At 42.9% G+C, this 19,364-nt stretch overlaps 1 protein-coding gene across 1 annotated transcript; it reads right to left on the bottom strand.

Annotated features, from left to right (window-relative positions):
* Window positions 1-10,336: 10,336 nt before the first annotated feature.
* Window positions 10,337-11,863, bottom strand: LOC135701885 (uncharacterized). The gene has a single exon (XM_065222830.1). It carries the CDS (start codon window positions 11,861-11,863, stop codon window positions 10,337-10,339), a length of 1,527 nt encoding a protein of 508 aa, XP_065078902.1.
* Between the last annotated feature and the right edge of the window lie 7,501 nt (window positions 11,864-19,364).

Below are 19,364 nucleotides of genomic sequence, written 5' to 3'. Positions count from 1 at the left end.
AGTCGAAATTCACCTTGAGAAATGCAATCTTCTGGCAGAACATTTCAAAAGCATTTTCAATGACACTACGGCTTCGTTGTCCCAAGTTGCTGAAGCGGTGAGGGACACTCCCAGCGATGCTTTCAATTTTTCGATTACCTTGGTTACAGTAGACCTCATCGAATCCGCCATCAAGAAGCTGAAATTTTCTAATGCTGCTGGCCCTGACGGGATCCCCTCAAGCATTCTGAAGCGATGCTGTTCAGAGCTTGCAACACCGCTTTCGAAGCTGTTCAATATTTCATTACAGCAGGGGGAGTTCCCTACGCGTTGGAAATCGTCATTCATGTTCCCGATCTACAAGAAAGGAGACAAGAGAAACGTCGAAAATTACCGAGGGATCACATCACTCAGTGCCTGCTCTAAAGTTTTCGAAATCATCATCAACGACGCATTATTCTCTAGCTGCAGAAATTACATTTCTCCTGACCAACACGGTTTTTATCCCAAGAGACCAGTTTCAACAAACGTAGCTCCGTTCATTTCTTTATGTCTTCGGAGTATGGAAGCTGGAGCGCATGTGGACGTTGTATATACAGATCTCAAGGCTGCATTCGACCGACTCCATACTGCTAGCTAAACTTGAAAAACTCGGTGTATCCTCGGGTTTAACTCGTTGGTTCAAGTCTTATCTGACCAATCGGGAACTTTGTGTTGAAATCGGATCAGAGCAATCGGACTATTTTACAAACAGCTCCGGTGTTCCTCAAGGTAGCAACTTGGGACCATTGCTATTCTCGATTTTTGCGAATGAGGCCGAACTGATCCTCCCAACTGGTTGCCGATCGTTCTACGCGGATGATGAGTGGTGCTCAAGAAACTATCTCACGTTGAAAGTACAAAAATGTAATATTATCTCATTTCATCGCAAGCTGAAACCAGTGGCATTCAACTATACGATAAATCACCAACTTCTCCAACGTGTGGACAATGTTCGTGACCTAGGAATCACGCTGGACTGCACCCTTAACATTCAAGCTTCATTACTTACAAGCTTCAGGCATCGTTGCGAAAGCTAACAGGCAACTCGGGTTCATTTTCAAGATCGCTGACGAGTTTCGCGATCTTGCCTGTCTAAACGCTCTATACTACTCTCTAGTGCGATCGATCTTGGAGTTCAGCTCGGTAGTATGGTGCCCGTATCAAGCAGTTTGGATAGCGAGGATTTGAATCTGTTCAAAGGAAATTTGTTCGGTATGCCTTTCGTCACCTTCCTTGTAATGACCCTGTGAACCTTCCGCCGTACGAAGATCGTTGTCGAGGAGTTTCCTGCATCTTGGACCTCGTGCTGCGATGACTTCTACCTGATTCACGGACGACTCTATTCCATAGGAGGATAACTTTTTTTATGCTATAGGCTTGATTAATGTTCGTTGTTATTGTATTGTATTATTGTGATTCATTTATTTCGAAAATATATGGGGTTTTTACGCCTATTCAAGGCTTTTCCCCATCAGGCTTCATTTAGACACGTTAAGTCCGATGAAGAAAAACAAAATAAACAAAAACAAAATATCAACTTCCACGCTCCAGTTCGTCGTCTCCAAAATACCTATCTCTTGTGGACTCCTGAAGGATAAAATTAAGTCCCGATAATTCAGTCTGTGTGGCTCAAGTGCCAAAGATGGTGATTATAAATAAACAATTTGTAGGGCAGCTGTATTAATCTAGACCGCTAGAAGGTCGTTTTCGATAAAAATGTGACCTAGGGTTACGGGATGTAATGCCAGCCTAGCCCCTCATTTCAGCCTATTGAGCAAATAACTCATCCATACAGCAATAATACACAATATTAGTGATAAACTTACACCACATCTGCTGTTAGATCGTAATTCGTAAATGAATTGCCTATTTATGCGACAAATTTTGAACTTTTATTACTCTTTATTAAAGAAAAAATGAGTGAAATTTTCATACTTTAAGACTTCTAGGTGCCATGATCTTGTCATATTATTGCACTAATGAAAATCTACGCAGCGGTGGGCGTAAAAATCCTGATAATTTCATGAATTGAAAGGACTTACCTTTTTGCTAGCCTAATAAATCTTTATCGCAGTTTTCACTGTAATCGTTAATGAAGAAGATTTAACGTTATTGGCACTTTATAAATATGGGCCAAAAATAGGGATGTAATTATGAGACAAGTTTTTTATTATGGCCTACGAAATTTATATGATGACTTTATATTGGTATTGGTGAAACTATTTGCGTTGATGATGACTCTACAACTCTTTACTCATGTAGGAAAATAGCATACGCAAATGTCAGTTTCGTGAAACATAGCAGATCGTTTCTTATCCTTTCACTCCACTGAAAAACTACGTAGGCAAAATGGGTCAAAACGGTACAGTCAATATGAGAAAATCCCTTAAGCAAACATCACAGGATGCGTGAAAATGACGGCTTTTTCTTATTAGGTCAATATACCGAAACCAATTGTCAATCTTTACGATAATATTCCATGTCCGTGGAATTTGATATGAGGAAAATCGAGAAAGGTTGCACTTAGTCTATTAGTATTCTCCTAGATTGAGTAAAATTTTATCGATTTTTCTTGTACTCGAGCAGATTTTTTTGGAAAAGCAAAGAAAATTTTACTAAGCTCATTGAGTTGATCTCATCGGCCGTGCATTTCAATTCCAATTAGGGTAATGCATTTTGGTTGGACCTATTCGAAAATGAATCATGGTTGGACCTAGTTTTTCTCGCGTTAATTTAGTCCATGTTATTTATATTTCTGTAATATTTTATATTAGATGAGAAAAATTGCAACTAACTTGCTAATATTTTACTACTCCAGGACTCTCAAACAGTCGAGTTCTAGATTTTATGATTACCTAGCACAAATCCTTTGGCTTGGCAACTTTCTCTCGTGCTGGTAGTCAGTTAAATTCATTCACATCCGCAGAGCTGGAAAGGAGTCTTCCTCTCTTTGCAGCTACCGACCTATCAACCCTTAAACAGGCATTGGCATAGCTAGAAAATTTCTCTGGAGGGGGCCTAGGGGGGGCCTGTTGCATTTTTTATTTTGCTAAACTACGGTTGAATATAAACTCGCGAAGATGCTATTGGATCAAATTGTATCAAGGTAATTTATGTTTGGGTACATTTTATCTGTGACCAATAATATGACATTGAGGCTAACTATTATTTTAATGGTGAAATCATAACAACGAATGATATCTCGATTTTGTATTGCTTACTTATTTTGACAAGCCCTGATCGCTTGTTCATGTTTTTTTTTGTAATGAAACCACATAGCGCCCAAATCTCATAAATATAAGAATATCAACATTCGTTGCGATGGTCACGAACAGAGGATGATAGGAAACGGAACTAACATTCATTGTAATAGATTTTTGGTTTGCGTGTGTGCACATTCCAAATTCATTAGATCTTTCAGCGAATTTCATCAGATCGGCACTCCTAGCCCTCTAAACAAACTCACGATGCTCCAAGGAACAAGAAAACCACGTATATTCTACCTGTAAGTATTATAGTTGATAATTGTCCGCCAAGCGGACGCTGATTTACATATTTAAAACGCACGATGCAATCATTAGCCAACTGTTACTTACATAGAATCATGTTAACTAAACCATACCAAAATTATCATTCTCCGTAGATTCGAAACCCACCGCAGAACGTGGAAAAACAGCAACCCAACCCAAGCGCCAGCCTGTCTGCGGGTTCGGCCTCTCCAATGCCGCTATGCGATCATATAATTTTCAATAATAGTAGATGAGGCAACCGTACAAAGCCAGTAAAAATGAAATTGCCATTTGTAGCAGCACCCCACAATACTCAACTAGCCATTGGAGCTCGGTTGTTGTCGGTGGCCACCTTTCCCCACAAATGCACCAAGAGACCTTGGCCGGACTAGCGAATGGTTGGACATTGCAAGTGAAGAAACGATAATGATTTTAATGAGTTTAATTACACAAGCACGTATCGCACTGCACTCCCGTTGGAGGCAGGAAATTGAGGAACCACTGCATGTGTGCTGTTTATTTCAAATGAAATATGGAAAAATGGGATCGTTTTGAATGCAGTAAAATAAGGACAGAAAAACAAATGGTAGAACGATGAAAAAAACGCACACACAGAGAATAAAAATACAATTCCATTGATGTTTGAAATTGCATTCGTAGAGCTTTAGTTGTTTTCGTGATTGAATTAATGATACAACAGCTCGGTTGTTGAAATGGTGCAATGATATATGGGTTTGGTGAAAGTACCGCTCATTTAGATTGCAGATTAATTCAGTTTGCATGTCATTTCGTGGAATACTGTGTTTTTGTGGTTTCGGATCAATAGTTATTTTACGCGTATGACATGATTAAAGGCCTAGAACATTTAGATGAGCAAATTGAAATGAGATTAAACCAAAGTTTGCTTTCATGAACATTTTCAATCAAAATATTTAAATTCAAAGTGGTCGATTAAGCAACTGCTGCTTTCGCGGTAGTCTTTGTGGTGCCACATCTTTTCAGACACCAGCAAGGAATCATTCCACAAACGCTCGCCTAGGCAAATGTTTATTCTTTAAATGGATTTTTATTTTCCTATATCCTTTTCCTGATGGCTCTCGAGATCCGCTCCGCTCTCGGCCGTCCGTCCAAGCGTTCATTCCTCCGATCAGTCGCTTATTGGTCTTTCCGAAAACGATTGCCACGGGCGAAGCAAGGGGGTTTAAAAAATAATCAAGACTGTGATGAAAATGATAAAACTAACGTCGTGACGGACTTTTTAGGATACTTTTCTGGTGTACACGAGCTTACAGTATAACCAAATATTATAAATTAACAATATGGTTCATTTCCAGAATTCCCATATATTTCTGAAAAGACGCATAAGTAATACCCTCTCCCGGTGAGAAAGGTGACTAAAAACATTCGTGGCCTTATTATTTAAGCGTGTAATCAAATCAAATAAAAGGTGTGGCAATCAGTATTAGCTTTATCATGCATTTTACACGCCTACCCTGACGTCATGACATTGTACTACGTTCAGACTATAGTTGATATTAATAACGTAATATAATATGATATCAAAAGTGCCTAAATAACGTGATATCTGCTATAGTTTGAATGTACAATAAGCTTAGAGGTAATCCAAACTCATAAAAGAAAATGCACAACGAAAACAGTGAAGACTTCTGCAGTACGATCATAAGAAAAAGGGAAACGACAGAAAGAAATGAGAGCAATGCCTACGCATTTCAAGTTCGTCTCGGCAGACGCGACTGTGTGAGTTACAAACAAATCAGGCAACAATTAACGGAAGCTGTTGGGCTCACTCACCAACACACTCACATGAGCAAGCACAGTAGCAACTGCTTTAAAACGAGCACTGATGAGTGTCGTGATTGTAGGGAATGACCAGATCGGCGATGGATCACAACCGAAGACGACATTCACTAGTTGCTTTTTACTTCTTTCGTCAACTTGATGGATGGTCAATGACGGCTACTTCCAATGCTGATGATGGTACAGCACGCAACAACCACCCTACTGCTATCTCTCTGAGATGATCACGTTGGTCATGACGAGAGGAGCAACACAATAGTTGGGTAAAGAAGAATTGCATTATAACACATCATCGACTAGAAATGCTCTCGCAAACGTGGGGCTTTAGGTAGTGATGAAACGTCGCTAGAACTATTCCACAGCCGCAGTCAGAAGGAGGACGCACATCTTTGGCCTGTAGACTTGAAGACATACTTCAAGTCTCCGCGTACATCGTACGGGTTAGGCAAAAGATGTGCGTCTAACTTCAAAAACTGTCGCATTAATGGCCCTTCGCTCATTTTCAACTTCTATTCAATTTTCATACTGCCGTACTCTAACGGAACTATCCACCTACCCTCTTCTAAAGATCATTCTCTAGCTAATAAATTATCACACTAAAGCTTCATTTTAGCATTTCCAACCAACTCCTTCAAAAGCATGTTTATTTTAACAATATAGAATTCAATCGTATTTGATTAGTTATTCAAACATATCTGTTTTTGTTTCAACAGAAAATATTTTTGAATAAAATATTCGTATTGATCTTAACGACACTTGTTAAGAGAGTACCCACGGTTATTTGTTGTACTAGACGCTAAGAACTAAAAACTTTAATATGAGTAAAGTTTACCAATAATCGGACAAAATGCACAAACTTTGCTTAAATGCGTTTATGGTATCTGCGTGCACGTATCAATAGAAATAAATTTTAGATTTTTATTAAATAATTTTACTCATTTTCATGTTAAATTTACCTATAAGTCTTAGTAAAAGAAAAATAGGTAAATCATCACCTGAATTCGGGTAAACAATTCTTATCGTGTCCTGCCTTCTTCCTGCTTGTTTATATTCGAAAGATTTTAGCTCCAGCTGTGAAGTCCATCAGGATCCGGAAACCCATGAAGATCCAAACGTTGCAGTATCGACTTGCTCGACTACCATCAAGGCGGATTTCGAGGTGGATTCCTTCAACCGATCCGTATCAATACTGGCTGGGTAAGCCTCACGTGACCGATTTATTTGTGCGCCGATACGAAGAAACCAATCTTTCGTTGAAGCTTAGTTTGCCACAACAATGGTTTCCACTGTTTTTATCCAACAATTGCGCAAATTGTCACTCACTTTAGAGCAACATTTATCTTTAACTGACTTCTCGAACTTTTCTGCCAGCTCCGCTAATCTCCCTGAAATCCCCACGGACTCCTTGTAGTTGATTCCGCCTTGCTGCGGCAGTGTAATTGAAACTCTTACTTTTCCCCCATTCCTTCTCTTTGTTGAGGCATTTTCGGAAAATGATATTCCGCGACGGAGCATCATCATCACCATTCCCGATTGAGTGAACGCGCGTGACGAATCGATTCAACCGATTGATGGCTATTTGCGGAACACTCGGGCAGGCATCGTTACTCATGCAAGCGTCGGAATTTCGATGTGCGCTATAAAAATTCACCAAGAACATGTCGTGGAATTTGTTGGTATCGAATATGGAAATCGATGCACGAACCAAAAAGGGTAATGCTTGGCAGTGTGGGATCAAGTAAGAATGGCGATGTTCGATAGCCCTGAGTGTACCATGTTTATGAATAATTAAATTAGAACATATCATACGGAGCGGGAAAATGTGTCCGGGTCATGTCGTAAGGCCTCAAGTCTCATCATGTTCTTCGTTCGAGCTAGTGACATGACCAAGAGATGGGATATTAAATAATTTATTGGCGAAAATCAAAAGCGCTCACAGATACCGATGTGCATATAGAGATATAAGCTAGGTACGATGATCCAAGAGGTCTGAGCTGTAGTGTAATGTTTCATTTTGATGAGCTTGAGCCCGTGGGAGGTTGTTCGCACGTACTGAACACCGAGCTGGCAGGGATGTTCAGGTTTCTGCTGCTAATGGCCACTGTCTGAAAGGTCTGACGTCCAAAATGAACAATCCAATGTTGTACACACCGTTCCCATGGGAGGCCAGGGGGGTATCAAACCCCGGGTCCGTTCGGACACGACCAACATGCGAAAGAAAGGACACTTTATGCTTATCGAACATTGTCTCATTAAAATTCATCGACTATGAGAGAAGAGCCTGAGTTGCGATACGGTCTAATGAATCAATTTAGGCGATGACACGTCGTCGTACGAGTTGAAATTGGGCTACGGAGGATGTCCTGCACGAGTGAAGTTTGGGTGTTGTAGCCCAACGGAAGGGATATGGTGCATTGATGTGAACTTAATTTGAAATTTTGATAGGGTCATGGGGAAGTTTGCCTTGTATCAGAATTATCTCGGCTGAATGTAAATTACCTGTAATGGGAGCAACGGTGAGGGCTCCATGGTGCCGATCCAATCGGTATGAATCTATTAAAGGAGATGAGTCCTTTCTTTGCGTTCAATGCAGCCTATTTTTTATGACAGTCTGTTTTCATACATATCACTGTAATGCTTCATCATGCTGCAGCCAGTTTTATCTGAACTACGCAAGAATTGTGTTTTTTAATATTCTACATTTTGAAATAATGCTCTCTGCGAATCAATCTCATAATGATCAGGGGGGACGGCCTTGCGGTAGTGGTTGACATCCATACCTTACACACCAAAGTCACAAGTTCAAATCTCATCGCCGGACAAGTCACAAATGATCTAAAATGTGCTAAAGTGACTAGATAAAAAAGATCCACCTAATGACCCTTGAACTTGATAATGGGCATCGTGTAAGCGAAACCATTTCATGTACACTGCAACGACCATGACCTGAGTGGTCCTAGAATGCAACCACGCTTACTCCATTACGGGAACATACAGGTGCCTTCCGACCGTTCGTTGATCGATAAAGGAAGATAAATGGGAATCATTTGCCTTCCAACCAACGAACAGGCAAAGGTAATTCTTCCCCAACAATCGACATCAGTGTCTGCGTATCTTCCGTTGGCTATTTGCAGGGAAATTTTCCACATTCACGTATGCCACCACATACGCTAAAACCGCACACTGCCGGTCCGGAAAAATGGAATCCGATTCGCGTGGTTCATGCAAGCAAAACCATTCACCTGCAATTACGGAAAGGGCAACTATTTCAAAGCGCATTTTAAATAAATCTTGATAAGCATTCGCCTTCCCGGTTCAGTATCATGCACGGGTCGGATGTGGAACAGAAATGCAAAGTAAGAGCCTGCTGCACCCACAAATGAGCAGCGATTTACAGGTTTTGTTTTGCTTTAAGTTGCTTCCACCTTGGTGAGAAAGTTGTGTGAGTTCACTTGAAATAGTGCTTTGACCTACTTTTTGCATGAAATCGATGCAGTGATTTGCTTAATTCGCCAAATTCTTTGACTGGAATAACTTACTACCGAAAAGTTTGCATTCAACTGACTAAGACAACTTCAATGGAGAGCGCTTACAAACAATTTAACGTACCCAACAAGATCCCATGGGATTAACAATTTGCGGTGTAATAAAAATGGTGAAACCCACACGCATGCCAGTTTATTTATATTATCATCTTTAGAACGCCGAAAAATACGACCACCTGACCCAATTTGTGGCTGCGTGTGGCAAGTCGAAAGCAGCCATTCGTGCGGAGGGAAACAAAGTGCCTCTGGCAAAGGCAATATTTCTTTGAACTTGTTACGCGAATTTATCATTTCTCAAAGCGAGCGAGAAGTAGACAACATACTCTTGACATTGAATTGAATTTCCTTATTTCATGTCTAAGGGCTCTTGTGACTATGTTGTAATAACTATCAGCAAGAATATAATGTCATCAAATTCAGTATCAACAATAAAAGTAAGATGTGAGATCTGCAAGATTTTTCACGGAAATTGTTTATCAGCATGAGAGACTGCCCGTGAAATACCGTTATTGCAAAGATCAGCTGTAATTGCACAGAAAACCAATAGATGGCGCTTGAGGGTAGCATTCATCCACATGGTCACGTCTTAAGGCAGGTCAACTGGAGAGAGGGCAGAAAAATGCTGGTGAGATACTCTTTTTTTTTTCTTTGATTTGTTTTCCGTCGATCCCACACCTGGAACCTACCTATCGACCCATCAACTCATGACTGGGATTGAACCTAGGCCTGCTAGGGTGAGAGGTAATCACGCTTACCACTACACAACCGGCACCGGTGTGATACTCGATTTATTGGCAGCCGAGAAGTCCTCTGCACTTCCAGTATGCTGCTGGTCATCAGTGTTGGAAAAATATCAAAAAATCAAATCTCACTAATGCCCAAGATCACGCTTGATTTTTGTAGATAAAAATCAACATTTTGCAAGCTATGATATCGCAGCTCAGAATATCAAGCTAACAAAACTCACCAACTGCAAATATCACCAATCTGTGGTAAGATTGAGTTTAATGTTTTTTTTGTTTTATACCCGAATGCAACCGAAACTTCCATAACGGCTGGCAAGTGTCCCTTCGTGTCTGCCATCGGTGAAGATTAAAAAGAAATAGTGTTGCCGATGCAACTAAGGTTAGAATAAAAAAACACTCCTTTTTAGCGTAGATTTCACTCGCTTTAAGCTGCAAATATTTATTATTTTAAGTAGATTTTAAGTAGGAATATCTATATTTAACTTACTTTTAGTTGTTTAAGCAAATTTTAATAGTTTTAAGCAAGAAAATATAAAAGTTTTATCGAATACAATGCAATTGAGATTCACGTTTCACAAAATATCGTCACCTTTTAATTTCATGTAATCTTCAACGAATGACAGTTGCGCTGACGGCTGTAGCGATGACAAGCAGCGGTAGGGCTACCAGATTCCTCGCTCGTCCGTCCGTTACGAGTTCAAGGGGACTGCGGATGGCTCGAAGCAGTACCAACATTCCCCGGCCCGTAAGGTTGAGTTTGGTCCTGTCCACTAGCCTCGACCTTACCATCTTCAGCTACCTCGATGACGGCGAGCTTCACTGCCGGACGTCGGATGACTCCTGCTTCCGTACGTATCAGGGCCTGTCTGGTAACACCATCTTTTCCACGAATAACCTCGACGATCTGACCTCGAATCCAGGTATTTCTCTTGTTCTCGTTGGCAACGAAAACCAAGTCACCCACTTCAATTGGTTTAGTGTCTCGGAACCATTTGGTTTGCCTGGCAATCGTTGGAAGGTATTCGCGCAACCATCTTTTCCAAAATCCATCCAGAATGTGTTGTGCCAGGTTCCAGCTGCTGCGTAGACAATCGGTGGCCTTCGTAGGTTCCTTAGGCAGTTGCTTAACTCCATTTGACCTACCCAAAAGAAAATGATTGGGTGTCAGCGCTTCTTGGCCGGCGTTGTCCAGCGAGATGTATGTCAAAGGTCTTGAGTTGATCATACTCTCGGCCTCTAGGATGATTGTCTCGAAGGTTTCATCGTCGGGTACTCTTGGTGCGGAGGCCATTGTTTCTATAGCGACCTTGACCGATCGCACAAGTCGTTCCCACACCCCACCCATGTGGGGTGCGGCTGGAGGATTAAAATACCATTTGGTCGTGGTATTGGTGAAGGTTTCGGCGCACTGCTGGATTTGATCTTGTAGCTCATTCGCGGCACCGCGGAAGTTGGTGCCGTTATCAGAGTATATCTCTGATGGGGCACCTCTTCTAGCAATGAATCTACGGATGCACATCTTGCAGGACATCGAAGACAAGCTATGTGCCACCTCCAAATGTATCGCTCGAGTTGTCAGGCACGTGAACAAGGCAACCCATCTCTTAGCGTGTTTGCGACCAACTTTGACTGTCACTGGCCCGAAGTAGTCTAGCCCGGTGTAGGTGAACGGACGAAGAAATGCTTCCAGCCTGGCCCGCGGTAGTGGGCCCATCTTCGGCGAACCCAGCGATGCGTTGTAAACCTTGCACATCTGACATCTAGCGGCGACTTTGCGGACCAGGTTTCGTAGACCTGGAATGTAGACCAGTTGACGAAGCTCATTGACTACCGTCTCCTGGTTACGGTGGTGACATCGACGGTGGTAGAAATCTACGAAGAGAAAGGTTACTGGATGGTTCGGAGCTAGTATAACGGGATACTTAGCTTCGATCGGCAGGTTGGGGGCGGCGCCGATACGACCATCCATTCGCACCAATCCCTCTTCATCGATGAAAGCTGACAATTTATACAACGGACTCGATACCGGCACCGCCCCCGAAGGCTTTGTAGAATGTCGACTCTGCAACACAGCTAACTCCTCAGGAAACGTCTCCAGCTGAACCATCTTCCACAGCTTCACTTCCGCTTTGCACAGAAGTTCTGAATTTATCGGTGTTTCCAACGACGTATCTTCGGTCATCACTCCTCCGAATTTGAGAACGTTCGCTGCAGCTTTTCCCATCTCGAAAAACGTTTCACATCGATCACAGGCTTTATTTTCACCCGTCGGTTAACGAGTACCGGGCAAAGATCTTCTGCTGCATCTGTTCCTTTCCAATTTTGTTCTGGCCAAAACTCCTCTGGACCCCATAGGAACTGTGGTCCTCGATACCATGGATCTTCAGGATCAAAGCACGGCCCGTTGCCCCACTTCGTTGCCTTATCCGCTACATTCTGCATCGTTGGTACTTTCTTCCATTCGCTTGGGTTGGTCGATGTCAAAATCTCTCCAATTCTGTCGATACCTGCGGGAATCGGAGTTGATCCAATGAAGGACCGTCGATGAATCGGTCCAGTAGAACCGTTGATGAATAGGAAGCTGATGATTCTCCAAAATCGACTGTGCTAGCCGGGTTCCCAGGATGGCAGCTTGCAATTCGAGCCTTGGGATTGATAGTGTTTTGATTGGAGCGACCTTGGCTTTCGCTCCTATCAGCGCACAATGCGGCTGACCAGCATAGATAAAGCAAATATACACTACGCAGGCGTATGCAGTGCTGCTTCCGTCGACGAACGTGTGAAATTGCAGTGGCTGGCAGTCTTCTGGAACAGCGTCTCCAAAATACGACCTTGGAATACGGACATCGTTCAGCTTTGGCAACAAGTTTATCCAACGCTTCCAATCTCCGAAAATCCCGTCATCTATCAAGTCATCCCAGTCACAGTTGGCTCGCCACAAGTCTTGAATGATGATTTTCCCTTGAATCACGTACGTGGCGAGAAATCCAAGTGGGTCGTACAGACTCATAACCGTCTTCAAGATCTGGCGCTTCGTAGGACGAACTGAACCGTCTAACAAACCCTCCTCTGTACCAGGCATGTAAGCGGAGAAGGTCAGTTCATCTGATTGTGGTAACCAGCGGATACCCAGGACAGATTCTGCAACGTTAGATTCCTCTGAATTCCACATCTTCTCCTTCGCAGCATTTCTTTCTCCAAGTCCTTCCAGTACTTCTCGGCAATTTGACATGAAGTTTCGAATTTCAAATCCCCCTTGGCTATAGACGTATCTGACTTCCTCGGCCAAACGAATGACCTCCTCCACGGTATTTCCGCTGTCCAGAAAATCGTCCACATAGTGGCTATTGATGATAGCTTCAGCAGCGTTCGGGAACTCTAGTGCATGCTATTTCGCATTTAGATTGTTAATGTATTGTGCTGAGCATGGGGAACAGGCTGCTCCAAAAATCCCCACATTCATCACGTAAATGACGGGCTCTTCGGATGAGTCTTTTCTATGCAGGAACATCTGCGACTTCTGGTCTCTCAACGCGATCTTGAACTGGTGATACATTTCTCGTATATCCCCCGTGACCGCGACGCGTCTCTGCCGGAATCGATACTGCACACTCGTTAGTGGCGTCAGCAAATCGGGACCCTTCAGCATCATTGAGTTAAACGATGTACCTTTGACTTGAGCGGCAGCATCCCATATCAACCGCAGCTTCTGTGGTTTCTTAGGATTAATTACCACTCCCAGCGGCAAGAACCATATTCGATCTTGATCATCGGAACACAGATCATCCTCCGTTGCAATACGCGCGTAGCCCTTTTCCAAATAGGCGTCCACCTGATCGTGGACTCGCTTAGCCAGTTCTGGAACCTTTTGAGTCTTCCGCTCCAAACTCTTCAGTCTGCTTACAGCCATAGGATAGCTGTTGGGGAAGTGGACCTCATCACATCTCCAAAGCAGGCCAGTTTCGAATCCACTTGGTACACGTCGAGTTGTTGATTCGAGAATTTGTCTGGCCCTTTTGTCTTCTGCCAATTCAAGCTCAGTAGTCAATGGAGTGACACCGAGACTGTCCGTCAGGAAGTACTGCTTTACCAGGTCATGCAACTGACGATCTTCAGTCATACGGCTGACGTGGAAAACTCCTCGGAAATCGTCTGGTTTGGTAGATGCTCCTCCGTAGACGCACCACCCTAATCTTGTCTTAGTGGCGATTGGTTGACCACGTGCTCCTTCACGAATCTTCAGCGGAGTGGACAAGTAGAGGTTTTCCAGGCCGATTAGTAGTTGCGGACGAGCTTCATCGTATCCATCAATATTCAAACCTTTGATGTACGGAAAGTTATTGATTAGTTCATCCGGGTTGATCGACTGAACAGGAAGTTCTAACTCTTCTACGGTACGTGCGTTGACCACGTCGTTTCTTTTGCTTTCCGGAAATCTCCAGCTTCACCACGCAAGACTGTTCCTCTACTCGGGACACATTTCCGGTCCAGCGAAGGTGCAATGGATCTGGTGAACCCTTGAGACCCAGTTCGTCAGCCAAACTCTTCTCGATCATCGTTACCTCGGAAGCCTCGTCGAGTAACGCAAATGTGTTAATGAAACCAAAAGCACCATGCACCGTAACAGAATGCGATATAATACGGTCTGACTGACGGAGTGGAAATTCTGTGAGCTAGCTGCTAATTTCGACTGTGAAGGGAAAGAGTGGAGCAAGGGATGGTGACGTAGTCGACACCCGTCGATCGTACAATCCTTGGGTCGTCGACAGGGATAAGGAAGGTGATTCCTCATACAGGATCTGCACAAATTGTGCTGCCGCACCATCTTCCAACGTTCATCAGAATTCAATGCTTTGAACTTACCGCAACTATCCACTCCATGGCCTACTTTGCTGCAGATCGGACATACCTTTTCCGATGGTGTTTGCTTCAACTGGTCATCACCTGACGCACGAGTATCGCTGTGGTGATTGACGAATCCTCGAGCCTTCGCATTCCCGCTTTTCTTCGTTTCATCTTTCGGTGCCTTTGCCAAAGTCGCTGGTCGATACGTTGTTACTTCGCTTGCTTTCCGTACTATATCCGCCATAAACTGCCCGAAGGTGTCCAGACTAACTACCGGTACAGGATCCTTGAAGTCCACCCACTTGAGCTTGATCTCCGACGGAAGCTTCTCGACAAGCTCATGCAGCAACGATGGATTGCCCAAATGGGCTTCAAGATTCGCTGCAACTAGGTGATCGCAATAGTTCTGCACCGCCATCCCATAAGCGATAAGTGTGTGTAACCTTCCTTCCTTCGGGGATTGCGTATTTCGGATCTTGGCCAATAGCGAGTTGATCAGCACCTCTGGCCTGCCAAAGAGCATTCGCAGGGTGTCAATTACACGTGGGACCGCAGCAGGAAGTAGAAGCCGACTCCGTACTGCTTCTAGTGCATCGCCTTTCAAGCAGCGCTGTAGGCGGATAAGATTTTCTGCGTTGGAATACCCGCATTCTGCAGTAGAGTTTTCATAGTTGCTAATGAAAACTGGCCAGTCCTCCGCGTTTCCGGAGAAGCTGGGCAAATCCTTTGGCAAAACCTGGCGAGCTGCCAGTTGTGAGTTCGTCAGGCCGAATGCTCCACGATTGGGTTGCATAGGTGCCCGTAATTGGTCTGGGCGTGTTCCTTCCCTAGGGGCATTCGAACCTGGATTTGGATGATTTTCTTCGGGAATCCTGGGTAGACCCGGTGGCCTGTTGCGTGGAATATCAGGCTGTCTCTGGTCACGATGGTCAGAGGGCCCCGGCCCGTCATCCCGGATATGCGGACGCTGTCCTCGGTCCTTTGAGGTTCTGTCAGGAACAGGATCTTCATTCACTTTGTTGCTCGCTTTTGGTTTCGTCCCGGTGTACCGTTCCTTACCGGATTTTCCCATCGGTAGGGGAACTGGAAGTACCTCCGGTGGGTTGGAGTTTTCCTTTTCGAGGTTGTCCACCCAGTCTTTTACCCTTTGCGCGCGAGGTGCGTACAATGTTTTGTGTTTTTCAGCAAAACCCATCTGCTCCAACTTCTCCCGGAATTCTTCACGGCGTTTCTCCTCTTCAATCCGCATCCTATACAGGCATTCCCGTTCTGCGTTTTTGGCATTCTGCGCACGATCGATTTTTCGACGATCTTCTTGGTTCCTCTGCTGGTGATCTGGAAGGGCTTTTGCTCCATCAGACGATTGATCAAAACTAATGCTGCTCATTGAGCTACATCTACCGACTGATCCTTCCAGTTGGGCGTTCAAAATCCGATACTGTTCGGCGAGATACTTCTCCTCCAGCTTCCGGAGCAATTCAGAACGGGATTTCTCATCGTCCAGTTTCTTCTTCGCTAGTGCTTGCTCCTGCTCCTGCTGCCGACGTTCGTTTTCGAGCCGCTTTCGCTCCAGTTCTGCCTCCCTTTTGCGTTGCAGCCTTTCTTGTTCTTGCTGATGACGTTCTTCGTCCAAACGACGGCGTTCGAGTTCCGCCTCCATCTCACGTTGCAGCTTCTCCTGCTCGATGCGGGCTTTCTCCAATTCCGCCTCTTGCTTTCGACGCTCTTCCTCCTCGAGAACCCGCTGCAACTCCAATCGCTTCCGATCCTCCAACTGCTGCAATTCCAAAGCGGCTCTTGCTGCACGGGCTGATGCACGGGTGCTTACCGTGATCGACGAACGACGTGAGGAAACGGAATTCTTTTGCCGACCAACCGGTGTACTGGCCGCAAGCAGTTCTTTACTGCAACCTGGACAGGTCCAAGAACGATCCGCTACTGAATCTCCTACATGTACACACTTGTAGTGATACCACATATCGCATAAATCGCATGCGACCATACTTTCGTCCTCCGGATCTTCACACAGGCCACATCGCACTGCTGGAGCGGAAGCCTTCGTCTTCGGCATCTTGGCCGGATCGTTCGAAAACCACCGAAATTAACTATATTCCGTAAACCTTAAAGAATGTTGCCGATGCAACTAAGGTTAGAATAAAAAAACACTCCTTTTTAGCGTAGATTTCACTCGCTTTAAGCTGCAAATATTTATTATTTTAAGTAGATTTTAAGTAGGAATATCTATATTTAACTTACTTTTAGTTGTTTAAGCAAATTTTAATAGTTTTAAGCAAGAAAATATAAAAGTTTTATCGAATACAATGCAATTGAGATTCACGTTTCACAAAATATCGTCACCTTTTAATTTCATGTAATCTTCAACGAATGACAGTTGCGCTGACGGCTGTAGCGATGACAAGCAGCGGTAGGGCTACCAGATTCCTCGCTCGTCCGTCCGTTACGAGTTCAAGGGGACTGCGGATGGCTCGAAGCAGTACCAACGAATAGTAAACTATACTTTCTCTTTCTAAGATAACGATGTGGAACGGAATCATGTTTGTGTCGAGTCAGCTCTCAGCTTGATTTTTGCACGTTGTGAATAGTCTCGCAATATCAAAGGAGCTTGTAAAATCTATATCAAGCATGATATTGAGAGCGTATGAGAGCGGAAAAAAAATTATTTGATTGATGATTTTGCCAACACTGATGGTCACTTTTATGTAAATATAATTTAAGAATATCCAAGTATTATTTTGAATTTATAATTTGTTTTGGCATATTTTTTTGTATTTCAATAATAATTATCATTCACGTTATTTATTTACTATTAACATGTTTTTATTTCGTGGAAAAATTACACGCGAACTTGTTAAACTGAAATAACTATTAAAAATGAAACGTTTTGTTAATCCGCATAAAAACGAAACTCTTGCATACTGGGGGCGACTTCGGCGTAGTGGTTAGCATCCATACTTCTCACGCGAAAGTCACGAGTTCAAATCTCACCCCCGGACAAGTCACGAATGACCCAAGAGTGTTAAAGTGACTATAAGAAAAAAAAAAAAAAAAAAAAAAAAAAAAAAAATCTTGCATACAAGCTGCCTTCCAAAATTCATTTTTACCTCCACTGCAAACGTTCACTAGTTTGTGAGACTAGTTGTAAAGTTCATGGTTCGAATCCGAACCATTCTCTCTCGTAAAAAATCAATCGAACCAGAAATAGATTGAAGCGAGACAGTTTAATCAAACAGTACGAGCGAGAAAGAGATAGAATTTCAATCGGCTCACGAGCTTTTCGTCACGAGCTGTCTTCTGGCGCGGACGCATTTGCATTTTGGTCCGCAAGTAATTTGTATATATATAAATTTTTTTTTTTACACTTCGACAACGACGCGTGTGGGTCTCGCTGGCCATTTGTCCCTTATAGTATCTCGTCGAATATTTACAACATAAGCAGTTATGCCGTGCGGTGTAATTTCATGCAGCATCAACGACGACCGCTTTCTATGGAAGTGCGAATTCTGCAACAAAAAGTACCATGCTGCCTGTGTCGGAGTACAGCGACAACGGGAGCATTTCATAACGGCATTCATGGTGCCAATGTGTGCTGACTGCCAGCACATTTTACGGAAGGAAGCCGACGTGAGGAAGCTACTTCATCAACAGGAGTAACTTGTGGAAGCAATCCACTCTCAAACGGACGCAAATCACCGCATTGCTGCTGACCTAAAAAAATTCTGCTTAGTATCAGAATTATTCGACAGCATTGATCACCTGCTCAATGACGTAAAAGAAACGTTGGCAATAATAAATAAAAATAATAATAACATGTGCAGCGCGGTCGGCCAGCATATGAAAACGTGTGATTCACAAGCGCATGCGACAATAACCGGCATTAACGAATCAAATAATCAATCATATTATAATCAGTATATAAAAATTATTATTATTATAAATCAAAAATAGAATTACTGACATGCAACACGACTTTTTCAAGGGTCGCTCGACCTCGACAAATTTACTTGGATTTTATGGACTATTCATTGAATGTAATGGATAATGGAAACCACGTAGAAGCTCTCAATACAGACTTTAGCAAGGCATTTGACCGCATAGACATACCAATGCTACTTTTTAAATTGCAAAAAATTGTAATTGAGTCAGGGCTCCTAAAATGGCTTGAATCATATTTAACTAACCGCCAACAAATAATTAAATTCAACGGAAAGAAATCGAGTCCAATTCAAGTCACTTCAGTCGTCCCCCCAAGGCTTTCATTTGGGACCTCTTCTTTTTATTCTATACGTAAACGACATTTCTTTCATTCTCAAAAAACTAAAATTGCTTATTTATGCCGACGACATGAAGCTCTTTTTGGAAATAAGAAATGAAGAAGACATCAATATATTCCGGAATGAAATACACATATTCTACATATGGTGCAAAAACATTCTACTAGAATTGAATGTAAAAAAATGTAACTTAATATCATTTAGCAGAAAAAGAACAACTTCAAATATTTCAATTGCACTAGGAAATCAAAATGTAGAAAATGTGAAAGAGTTAGGGATTTAGGAATTATCTTAGACTCTAAACTAACTTTCATAGACCATTACAACACAATTATTCACAGGGCAAATAACATGCTAAGCTTTATCAAGCGCTTTTGCTATAAATTTCAGGACCCATACACAATTAAAACACTATATATTGCCTTTGTGAGGTCAATACTGGAATATTGCAGCATTGTATGGTCTCCTTTTTCAATCACACACGAAGAAAGATTAGAATCCGTACAAAAACAATTTCTATTATACGCTCTTCGTAAATTAGGTTGGACATCATTTCCTCTTCCATCATATGAAGCACGCTGCATGCTT

The sequence above is a fragment of the Ochlerotatus camptorhynchus genome, unplaced genomic scaffold, assembly GCF_037179485.1.
Source record: "Ochlerotatus camptorhynchus isolate MF236.1 unplaced genomic scaffold, CSIRO-AGI_Acam_v1.1 ptg000178l, whole genome shotgun sequence".
NCBI lineage: Eukaryota > Metazoa > Arthropoda > Insecta > Diptera > Culicidae > Ochlerotatus > Ochlerotatus camptorhynchus.
Note: the sequence above shows the minus strand (reverse complement) of the source record. Positions and strands in the feature narration are given on the sequence as shown.